The sequence below is a fragment of the Vigna angularis genome, chromosome 8 (assembly GCF_016808095.1).
Source record: "Vigna angularis cultivar LongXiaoDou No.4 chromosome 8, ASM1680809v1, whole genome shotgun sequence".
Taxonomy (NCBI): domain Eukaryota; kingdom Viridiplantae; phylum Streptophyta; class Magnoliopsida; order Fabales; family Fabaceae; genus Vigna; species Vigna angularis.
In genome coordinates this window covers 34,820,976-34,833,569 of record NC_068977.1, presented here as the reverse complement: position 1 = coordinate 34,833,569, position 12,594 = coordinate 34,820,976, and the positions used below count along the sequence as shown (strand labels likewise).

The window sequence follows — 12,594 nt, the reverse complement described above, 5'->3', positions numbered from 1 at the left end:
GTCTTGTAGTTCAGAAATAAAAATATATCTTCCCTCATAATCTGATTTTTCTCTCCTTTTAGGGCGCTTATATATTCACAGTGCACACCCGGATTTTTGTTGAGTTTTGTTTTGATAGTTCTTTTATTCCACTGGTTGGTAAATACTTTTAGGAAAAATGGAATGGTGGTTTAACCAAGTGATTTGCTTTCGTCGCTTACTTATACTGTAAACATTATCTTTTTGTGCAATTTGAAATTCCGGAAGCTTTGAATAGAGTGTGTAATATATTATGTATAGCATACCTTAGTACAATAATTCGTAGTTTTTTTTAACTGAGCCGATATTCTGTAGTGCACATGGCCGATTTTATTTAATTATAGCAATTTCTACTGTGAGATATGACTTCATCGATAAGGCTCGGTTGATGCTGTTGAAATTCCTGGACATTTGTGTTGTTTTCTGTTTTTACTGTGAAAAACCAAACTCCTACTGATTATGGGGCAAATGTGAGAAAAAAGGTCCTAGCACGATATCGTATTAAAGTAGCTAGATTGGTTTTTCAACTTGAATTTCTTGGTGGAATGTCGTCATCAGAGGTTAGTGGGGTGCCATCTAGCATCAAATTTATAGTAGCAGTCTCTGTTCTGACCAATATTCTGTTCTCAACGGGTTCTTCTAGTAGATTTATAGGTGATGGCACACATGCCTCGTTTTAAAGGGAACCTAGAGCAGGGGTATAAAACCCTACTTTCTTCCATCGTACTTCATTGATTAGGTGCTTTTGATCTCTCTTTTATTCTCACCGACGATGAAAGGCAGCATGTAATGCCTTCATGATATTATTTATTTCACAATGCTTCTGCTATTCATTCTGTGATCTTGTTCCTAAATAATGCATAAACTGTAACCGCATCACACATTACGACCATTAGATAGATATATCTGTGTATTTGAGATGGCTATTGTGTCAATTCTGCTTAATCAAGATCTAACGGATGAGACTATAACTGTACCTTAATCAATATTTGTTTAAGAGTTAATGCAACACTTGTTTTTCTTTATTTTTAGTTAAGATACTAATTCAATCCTTATTTAGTTCAGTTTTATCAATTCAGTTTTTCTTATTAAGATTTTAATTTTTAATAAATTTAGTCATGTCGTTTAAATAATCGTGAATGTCACGTATTAGACAGTGAATTGTGAATCTCATTTATCAGTTTATGTCTTTTTTTAAATTAAATTTTATTAAAAAATATCAAAACTAAATTGACAAAACTTGACGAAAAGAAACCAAATTCGTATTCTAATTTTTTCTATCCAAACATGTAGTTATACGATGAAAAAATCTGCCTTATGGCACAGAAAAAACAAAGAAAGTCACAATTTTCATTATCATTCACCACAAATGCAAGCAGCTCGAACATCTGATCTCAAATTCTTTCATCGTTCATCAACAAAGAAGAAAGATGGATTGTTTATTTACATGCATGCTAATAAACTCTTATCATTAACTACATCCAACTACTTATCAGCTCTACCACGCCATACATACTCCCCGTGATGCAATCGGCACCGGAATGACCCCGGATGCTGCGACGGCGAGCACGCGCATCGCTTCGCAGAACCACTCTCGCCGGAGCTGCCACCACCATCACGAGGCTGCCCTGGCACCGCTGACAAAAGCCATCTTCTACGCAGCATGAAGGCTTCTCTGTTGAGAAAAGGAAGTCCAGGGTGACACATTGATTTTTCTTTGTGCTTTGAACCTTTTTGTTAGCAGTGGCTACAACACATTATATATATTATGTGGCTCACTTTTGAAGTTTAGAGTTGAAAAAGAAAAGAATCTGAGAGGGGGAATATGACATTTTGGAAGAAGAAAAGAAAGGGGAAGTAAAACGTTGGGTGTTTGGCATCGTAAGAAGCACTGACAGGTTTTGAGGATGTTTTTGTAGTGTGTGTTGGGTTGTATTGTGTTGTGTTGTGTTGTGTTGGACCAAATCCCACTACATCTACGAAACCATGTTGTCTCTTTTGGCATCTGTCTTTGCTGCTTCCACGTGGCTCTATTCAGTCCCTCTAACTCAATAACAAATCTTGCGTGGCATCTGCCTCTTCTGTGACACCACCCACCTTCAAAAATATTCATCACAAAATATCGTGAAAATTTAAATAAAATTTAATCTAAATACAATTGAAAATATATTAAACTTCATATATAATTTAAAATAAAAAATACAATCCAATATGTTAAATTTTAAATACAATTCAAAAACATAAAAATACAAACAAATTACTATTTAAATTAAATTATTTTTGTTATTTATCCATTTATACTATTAGAATTTTGAGTGATAAATTCATCACATATGAGGATTTACGTTTAAAATTTTCATTTTTTTTATACAACTTAAAATTTATAGATAAATTGTAATCTAAATTTAATAGATTGGGTTCAATTTTAGTCTATGCGAAAAATTATAATTCTTTTTAAACTCAACTCAGGTTCAAATTTATATATAAGATTGATTTGTAAGTTTTAATGTTTTAATTGTAATAATTTTAAATAAATTATATAATTTATTCCTTTTATCACATAAAAATGTGTTAGTTTATAATTAATTTGACAAAACCATGAAAATTAATGTAAACATTTTACTCAAAATCATGTAGATGGTATCTCAACATGATTATGAAAAGTTAACATTAAACCAAATGTTTATTTTTGTCTTAGATTCATTAGGTATTGTGTTCATTTTTCTTTTACATCAAAATTTAGGTCTAGTTGTAATGTTTTATTTTTTTCATTGTTGACCATATTTCAATTTAAAATTAATAAAAAAAATTAAAAATCATACCTAACCTAAAATTTATTCAGTACTTCGACTTCATTACGAAAATGTTACATATTATAAGGACCTGTTCATGGAAGAAGAACGTAAGAAACTAAATAATAATAATAAGAATAAAATAAGAAACTTAGTTAATGCATACATGAGAGAAGTTGGAAACTTTTAACCTATTTGTATTCAATTTTAATGAATAAAAACAGAGTTAATAAAGGATCTTGATTTTTCTATTCATTTTTAATACTTTGGATGCATTTTAATTATGAGCAAGTGTTTGATTCACATACTCAAGTTCTTTAATGCTTAGGATTATATTCTGGAATGATTATAAAAATAGAGAATATTACTTTCCTTTTCGAATTCTTAGTTAATTATTTTATTTGTTATTTAGTATGTTGTTTATAATATAGGTGTCTAACCCTAGTTAAAACTTTTTTAAGATGTTTAAAACAAGACGTGTGACATTGACGTATAAAAACTCATAAAATCATTAACAATACCATGCAAATATCATCTTACTATTTTTTAACACAAACGTAAAATTTAATCCCATTGTCAAAAGGGTCGTAATTTTCCTAAAATAAATTATTATACAAATGATTCATTTGATAATCATGCCTATTCCTGATCTTGATATGATACAATTTACAATCTTTCATCCACTTTTGAATTTTATAGTTTTTCATCAATGGAAAATGAATATTTGTTCATTGCCAAAATGTTATGTTACCATTAATGTAAAAGAAAATGCCAAATGCTTTTGGTAAAGTTTGATGTGTTATTATTCCTTTCACTTTCAAAGTATACATTCTTCTTTTCTTCCTTTAACCATAATTAGTAATGACTTATGAGACTGTTAAACCAATTTTTGATGATTTTTTTTCTCATTAGTAATAGTTTAAATTAATTTATTTTAAAAATTATTAATAAGTAAATTTAAATTTAATTTATTTATACAAAATTGACATAAAAAATAAACGTCTCACACATTTATATATTATAAATTTATCTTATTTTCATAAGTTTTTAATAAATATTTTTTTATGAAATTAAATATTTATGAATGATTCAATGTTAGTGACTGATATAATACATATAATATACTTTTTTAGAATAAATTACAATATACTAAATTAAGAAGGACTCTTTCTCACAAATCCGACTCATAAATAATATAATAAAATGAAAATATTTCTTGAAAACGTGTTTTCCAACCAAAACATAAACGACACATTAAGATTCTTGAAGACCTATTTCATTTTGTTACATTAATTCGATTTGAAATTCAAATTTTAGAGATTATAGTTGAGAAATTAGGAACGAATTTGAGTTGAATTTTGGAATTAAATTTGAGATAGACTATAATAAATCTGATATTAAGATCTTACATATAGAAATTCACAGTAAATGTGTTTTCTGATTAGATGCATGTGCATTTTGTTAATAATTAAAAAATATATCTAAAAGTAGTATTTTTTTTTCTACCTCAACAAAATTGTAGATATAGACAACTAGAAATTAAATATATTCAATATGCCAGATTCAGCTAAAAAAGAAAGTTTTTTTTTCTTTCTACAAAACAATTGCGTAAACATATAAAGAAAATTAGTATATAGCAATATTAGATATATATTTATTGTGTATTTGGAAATTCCTTAGAATTTTTTTGAAATTTTACTCATTTAAATGAATATAGAAAAGGGGGTTGGATTGATTTGAATGTAGTTGTTGGTAATTGTAATTGAAACACATCCACAACCATCACATTTTAATTATAAAAAATCTATTAATCTATAAATAGTTTTAAGAGTTTTTATAAATTTTTCTTTATAAGAAAAAAACAAAGGTAAGACGATAAAATATATTTATTATTTTCTTGTCTAAAAAACTATGAAGTGTAAAATTTTTATGAATTTTTTAGGATACATATCATCGTACGTGTGTATTTGAGATGAAAGCTTATACTTGAGATTAAATAGTCATTAAAGTTTTTAAAATTTATTAATTTAATCTCAATATCCATATAATTCTGAATATTTCACTGACTACTTATATTTAATTTACAGACTATATTTAAAAAGAGAATAATACTTTTATAAACTAAATTGACCTTCTTTTTTTCGGAAATAACTCATGGTCAAAGTTCAATGATTATTTGACTTTTCTAAGTTTTAGTTTGACATGCCTCTCAGCACATCACCTTTGACTATCGCAATATTAAGGGAATTTTTAATTTGGTTTATTTTAAAAAGTTAATTATTTAGTTTGTCAATATTTTAAAGAAATAGTTATTTCCTTAAAAAAAAGCATTAATTCTTATAATAAAGATGCTCATCAAATTATCAAAGACGTATTTTAATATCATTTAATTAAGTATCATGCTATTCACATATAATGCAGATTTATACATAATTTTTAAACACTATTAAATTTGTACACTTGATAATTAATACAATTAATATTTTTCCTTTTATTATTATTTTTATTACTATTAATTTTAAAAAAACCATAAATGAAATTAATAAAGATATAGTAAATGACACAATTAAAACTTAACATGCTTGCAATAATAAATAAATTCACAAATAAACAGATATATTTAAATACTTATTAAAGACAATTGAAACTCAATGTTTTCTCCTTACAACAGTAATAACTGTTCCTTTAGAGGTAAACTCGGTTTGTATTAAATGTCCCATTAATTATTAAAATTTAGTAAATAAAAAGAAAATAAAATGACTATAAAACCTATATAAATTTATTTTGTTTGAACTGAGAAAAACGTGTTAATATTTCTTTTTTGCTTACTTTATTATATGAAAATATTAAGGTTTAATTTTCATTAACGATTGGTCCAATTTTTTTATGCTACCAACTAATTAAAAACTACTTTAAACATAAGTATTACAAAAAGTAATAAAGTAATTTGCACGGAATTAGGGTGATAACTACTATTCAAACTTTGAATATTTTTGGTGACATGAACACATTAAAAATATGATTGAAAAAGAAAAAGAGAAACATGTTCTAGAACAATTGGGGTTGGGTCTTTGATGGTTGTTTTTACGAGAATTAAGACAAAATTACAGATACACTAATGAATACACACTTAAATTTATTTGATATATATTATAAAGATAAAATAATTATAAAAGAAATACAATTTTATATTTTTAGATGAAAAAAAATAAAAACAATAATATCAAATAAATGTGAAAATAAATAAAAATAAAATAAATATGAAAAATTTATTAGTGTAAAAATATAATTTCTATTATTAAATTACTCATTGTGGCAAAAAGCTATTAATTTCATGACATGTACACATTTTAATAAATTAGAAACGTTTTTATTTGTTATACGATTTTTAGTACAAAGTGCGTAGAATAAATAGTAGATTCAGTTAAACAAATATTAATATATTTTTATTTATAATACAATAAAAAATTACCATATTAATATGAAATCCTTAATTTTATTTAATTTTTACTAATAATTAAAATCATAAAACATTAATAATTTTTAACAATTGTTACGTGTGTTTATTAAATAAAAAGTTTAACGTTATTATGCAATTAATTTAAAAGAAATCCATTATATTTGTTTTATAAATTTAAAATTTTACTTACTTTTTAATATTAACGTTAATTTCATTTTAATAAATAACATTATAAGTATAAAAAAAGCAAAAATTTAATAATTATAGTCATTAAAAAAATTTAAACCAGATTAATAAATTATTTCTTTTATAGTGACATCATAATATTTTTATTCTATCAGAAATAAAATATATTAATATTTATATTATACCGATTATGTTAATAATAAACCGAGTCGCCACCGAGTCGAAACCAGCTGCCACGTCTTGAAACTCAGTCTGCATTTGTTTCGTTGAAGTTTCTGGCAGACGCCACGCACGAAAGCAAACACAGTTCATTTCTTCTTTTCTTCGTTTCTTCATTTCTTCTTTCACTGTTATAAATAGCACCAACCTTTCTCACACTTCAAAACACATTTTCTCACATACCCTTTTATCTGCTCAACTTTTCCACAATTTTCTCGCCGGAAAAATGAGGACTGTGAATTTTGTCGCCGCCGTCCCACTTCTCACTTTGTTGTTCATGGCAATCTCTCATTTGGGTCATGCTCAGGATTTGCCTTCTCCAGCACCTTCTCCTACCAGTGATGGTAAGTTCAAAACTTTACCTTTTTCGTCTTCTTCTTTACTTTTTTTTCTCTTTCGGTTTTCCGTGATTTATATAAAGTGATAAACTTTCTCCTTTTTATGTTCTCCTTTTACAATTTGTTGATCTGGGTTTGTTTTTGATTGTCACAGGAACCACAATCGATCAAGGAATTGCTTACATTCTTATGCTGGTGGCTCTGGGCATCACATATATGATTCATTGATTCTTCTTTTCTTTATTGCTTTTATCATGGTCGTATTTAGAGAAAAATTCAGAATTTTTGTGCTGTAATTATTATCATTATTGATGAAATTCAATATTATTCGTTCTTATACATTTCTTCTTCCTTTTTGGGTCAATTTTTCTCCATTGTTGTTGCATGTAACTGTGTGCTGGGAATTCTCTTTTCATTGTTCAAAAGCTTCCATTTTTTAATAACGCGGCTTAGAAAAATTGGACCCATGATAGAGATTGGATTGATTATACTATTATGCGTAAAAAAGACAACTTGTTGTAAGACTTTATAAAAAAACATTCAATATTGCATTCCCAGTTCATACAGGGTACAAATTGGTCAAGCCGTGTAAATTTGAATGTTAACCACTCAAGGAATTTCAACCTATTATTTAATGGCACTATTAAATAATGCACTAACACCTCTAGAAAAAAGAAATAATAAAAAGTAATTATTTTTATTTAACATGTATAATCTTGCAAGATGAGTTTCAAACACATATGAATGAATTTGTTTATGTATATATTTTTACTAGTACATTTGATAGAATTAAGAATTTATAAAATTATTATCATTTAATATAAGTTTTTTAAAAATAATAAAAAGTAGTAGGATATTTAAGGACATTTTTAATTTGACCATCCCAACTCAAGTATTCTAGCTCCACCCTGTTTTCCAACCATCTAGAAATTTTCTACAATGTTTGTTGACTAATAATATTATTATAAAAGATAACATGGATAGTAAAACAACGCATGTTCATTTGAAATTGAGTTGTTTGTTTCCCCAAAATGCTTAAAACACTAAAAATTTATACATTGCTTACTTAATATTTTCTCTGCTCTGCTCATTAATGTGAGCAGCTTTTTATATGACCCTGATCTAACAAACATTTTGCATTTCCAATGTTGTTCTTCAAAGTGGAGGATCACACAAGCTTTGAAGGTTATAATAATGCCTAAAACTTGCGTTGTTTTGCAACCTTAAAAGGAAAAGGCAAAGCATTAAGTTGCTGATTAAACTGATGTATGCTTTTAGTGTTTACAAACACACAGAGATGCAAATTTCAAAGCCAGGGAGAATTGTAGATAGGAGTTGCAACAGATTTAACTTTAAGATACTTATGAAGTGCTTCCAGTCCATAATCTCTTCCAAATCCACTCATCTTATACCCTCCAAAAGGGCAATCGATATCAAATGCAAAGAAGCAGTTGATCCAAATGATGCCTGCACGGATGGACCTTGATACAGTGTTGGCAATATCCAAGTTCTTGGTCACAATCCCTGCTGCTAGGCCATATTTGGAGCTGTTGCCTTTCTGAATTGCATCCTCAATGGTTCTGTTGCATGCATACCATACTTGATTTAACATTCAGTTGCACAATAACAATCTCTTTTTTTGTCTCATTCTAAATGAAAAGGAATATAAGATGCTTACTTGAACTTAGAAAGTGTCATCACAGGTCCAAATATTTCCTCCTGTGCAATTAGCATCTCCTCCTAAATGAATTTTCATAAAGGACAAAAACTTAAGATCAGTTGCTCAATAATGATAAAGACAGCTAATTTCATGGTTTTTGTTGAACTGAAATACACCTTAACATTGGTAAAAATGGTTGGCTCAATGTAGTATCCCTTTTTGCCCACTGGTTTACCCCCAGTCAATAGAGTGGCTCCTTCACTCTTTCCATGATCAATATAGGAAAGAATTTTATCAAATTGTGCCTTACTAGTCTGCAGTATAGAATCATGTTAGAGGAGAATTACATCACCAATGGTGTTTTTTGCTAAAGTAGTTATGTGAAGATTGAAATAGAATATGCTAAGTGTTACTAATAATAAAGCTACATTCCTCAAATCCTAGCTTAAACAAAGTTGTGTTGTGCCAATTTGAAGTAATCTCTTACTTGGGGTCCCTGTTGAACTTTTGGATCAAAAGGGTCTCCTACTACCCAAGTTTTAGCCTTCTCCACAACCCTTTTCTCAAATTCATCATATATCCCTTCCTGGACAAAAACTCTGGAGAATGCAACACAGATTTCTCCCTGAAAAGTATACAGTTTCAAACAGAATAAGTCCATGTCTTTTGTATGGTACAAAATTTCCATAGCAGAAAATTTACCTTGTTGTGTAGGATGCCAAAGAGAGCAAGATCAACAGCTTTGTCTATATCAGCGTCATCAAAAATCAACACTGGTGACTTTCCTCCTAATTCAAGAGAAACAGGTTTCAAATTGCTCAAGGCCGCAGCCTGCATTATTTTACGACCTGTTTCTGTTGAACCTGTAAAACTGACCTGTGATATAACAATTGCAACAAACCTTATAGTTAGTGGTTAATGAAATAACCTTCAACTTAATCAATGATATAAACTTAACACTCAAATTACCGCATCAATGTCCATATGTGAGCTTATTGCAGCCCCTGCAGTTGAGCCAAATCCAGGTACTACATTGAGCACTCCATCTGGGATACCAGCCTTCATGAAAAGGGAAAATATGTATTCATGTCCTTCCATGTATGAATGATAGCAGATAGATACTAACAAACCAAACATTCTAATGTTCCTGAGGTAGCATTTGGCCCAAACACTTATGTTCCATGTTCTTTGATTCCACTAAAAGGGTGTAGAATCAACATGTACCTCCTTTTTAACACCATGTGTACCAAACATAAAACATAACATGTTATATTTGATATGACACTGACAAGTTAACTAGCCAAAATCGTATATACAAGTGAAGGCAACTCTAGTTGAGTTTATAGAGTTTGCCCTTTACGAGTATGTTACCACAGAACAATATAAACTCGTCTAATCTTTAATCAAATATGGAATTTCCAACACATTCATAACTTATAGGTCTAATATCATGTTAAGAAGTAGAGTTCATATCTAATTTAACTTTACAAAATAGATTTTATAGGATGAGGTTTGCATTAACTTATATATGGTAAACTCGTTGTAAAATCTATAACATTATAAGATAGAAATATCCAACATGTTATGTTCTGTCTCATCTTAAAATGTCTACCAAATGTTACTTTAGCTATGTTTGATAAGCAAGTAAATCAAGGTGTTAGCCATACCAACTTAGCAAGATGAGCAAGTAAATCAAGGTGTTAGCCATACCAACTTAGCAAGATGAGCATAGAAGAGTGATGAGAGAGGTGTTTGCTCAGCAGGCTTGATGACCATGGAGCAACCAGCAGCCAAGGCCGGGGCGACCTTGGCGAAGAACATGACAGTAGGGAAATTCCAAGGGATAATGTGACCAACAACACCAACAGGTTCCATAAGAGAATACAAGTGGAGGTCACGAGATGTTTTGAACACATTTCCATGAATTTTATCAGCAGCGCCAGCATAGTAACGTAGGATGTTGCAGGCTTCAGGAACATCCACAGCCTTACACCAACTGAAAAGCTTCCCTCCATCAATGGTGTCCAATGCTGCTATTTCTTCTACGTTCTGTTCAATTAGTTGCGCCCATTTCAGCATAATCTTTGCTCTTTCCTGTCCAACATAACAAGTCACTTAATGTTGCTACTGTTTGAGAAAAATGCTATTTGTAAAATTTTGTAGACTTCACATTTTCATTATTATTACTCAGAATTTTAGTTATACAATGCTCGAATCTTTTGCAAACTCTACTTCATATATGTTGAAAACTCATCTCAGCTTTTTGGTAGTGATGAGTACACAATTTTTCATATAATTGAAATAAAAAGATAGGTGATGATATGAACTTACAGCACCGGGCATACGTGGCCATGGACCAAAATCAAATGCTTCACGTGCAGCCTTCACAGCAATATCAACGTCTTCTTTGGTAGCTTCTGCTATTTCAACAATCACTTCCTCTGTTCTTGGATCAACAGTCTCAAACGTTTTCCCTTTTGTTTTTCCAAACAAACCCAAATGCATTAAGGTTCTAACACCCCGATTTAATTGTTAAAACATAAAAATGAAGAGATCATGATCCTAGTCCAAGATCAGGCAAGTTTACAAGCAAAAACAATACTATCACATTAAGCTCACATGATATTACTACATCATAATCATAAAACAAAGGTATATACTGAGAGATTCTAAGAATGAGTTGATTACGAAGAAACAACACCAATAAAACATGATCTCAGAATATTGATACACCTTTAACTTAAACTTTTCTACCTGAAATAGAATCTATAAATTCTCCATTGATGAAAAGCTTGGTAAACTTTACTGCTGGAATCTGGACAAAGGATTGTGAGTGACTTGCCATCCTTATCTACTTCACTGATCACTGATGACTGATATGGTGAATGCCAAGTTCCAAGGAAGTTTGTTGGCTATAGAAAGGAGACACAACAGTTACTTATACATTTGAATTACATGAGTTATTGGAGCTTTATATGATGGTGTTGGTGGGTAGCTGAAACAGGTGAGAGATATTATTCTCATAAGTGTTTCCTTTGCTAGCAATGGAACTCTCCTAATGCATGCATTTCAACTCCCTCTTTTTCCTTTTGCATTTTCCACATTCAATGCCAAAGGAGTGTCAGTATTTGTGGGAATACAAATCATGTACAAACCGGATAAACTGGAATTTCAATTCATCATCCATTTTTTCTTTTAGTTTCCTTTCAAATATATATGATTTTGCACCTAATATTTTTAAATATAAAAACTTCTTTACTATAAAATTTAATATGTTTTTGTTCTCTAAATTATTATAAAAGATATGAAAGAAATTCATGAAATGTAGTTTCTAAAATAAACATGTGGATATAATATAATATGAAATATAATATAATTCTCAATAGAAATATTTTATATGATAAAGTATAAAGATAAAATATTTAATAATTTAGTTTAGAGAAAATCGCATGTGATGGTATGATTATAGTTGGAGTGATGTATATGAAATTAAAATTCACATGTTTCACTATTTGATTTCAGTTTCAGTTTTGTATTTGTTTAATAAATCGAATTAAGTTACCATAATCTTACATAATTACTCTTAATAAAATATACATATTATCTTGTAAATGTTATTTATATTGATATATTAATACAGATATCATTTGTCACTCTGATGTCAGTTATGTTTTGGAATAAAAAAAAATAGAATAACTGAAAGAAAGTTGTTTTTGGCTTGGAAGTCGCTCGTTGTACACAATTGACTTGTAAAATAAACCACCAATCAATTGCTCTTTCTTTCAAGTTAAAACAAATTATCAAACTTGCTTTTTCAAACAATAACTTCAAGCTAAATTAATAACTTTTGAAATTTTGGACATAACCTTGATTAGGAGAGTAATCAACACTGTTTGTGTTAGTTATTTTGTATTCATTATT

The 12,594-nt window shown here is 29.1% G+C and overlaps 1 protein-coding gene and 1 long non-coding RNA gene across 2 annotated transcripts; one reads left to right on the top strand and one right to left on the bottom strand.

The window, feature by feature from the left end:
- The first annotated feature begins 6,694 nt into the window (after positions 1 to 6,694).
- LOC128193624 (uncharacterized) lies at positions 6,695 to 7,352 on the top strand. Its single transcript, XR_008244983.1, has 2 exons — positions 6,695 to 7,019; positions 7,168 to 7,352. It is a non-coding gene; the product is annotated as an uncharacterized LOC128193624 (long non-coding RNA).
- A 640-nt stretch (positions 7,353 to 7,992) lies between these two features.
- LOC108345057 (aldehyde dehydrogenase family 2 member C4) lies at positions 7,993 to 11,731 on the bottom strand. Its single transcript, XM_017583618.2, has 9 exons — positions 11,428 to 11,731; positions 11,005 to 11,147; positions 10,384 to 10,767; positions 9,643 to 9,732; positions 9,376 to 9,549; positions 9,161 to 9,298; positions 8,850 to 8,987; positions 8,692 to 8,753; positions 7,993 to 8,593 (listed from the first exon to the last, which is right to left on the bottom strand). The coding sequence occupies exons 1-9, from the start codon at positions 11,516 to 11,518 to the stop codon at positions 8,320 to 8,322; spliced, it is 1,494 nt and encodes a 497-aa protein (XP_017439107.2). The 5' UTR covers positions 11,519 to 11,731; the 3' UTR covers positions 7,993 to 8,319.
- Positions 11,732 to 12,594: the final 863 nt, after the last annotated feature.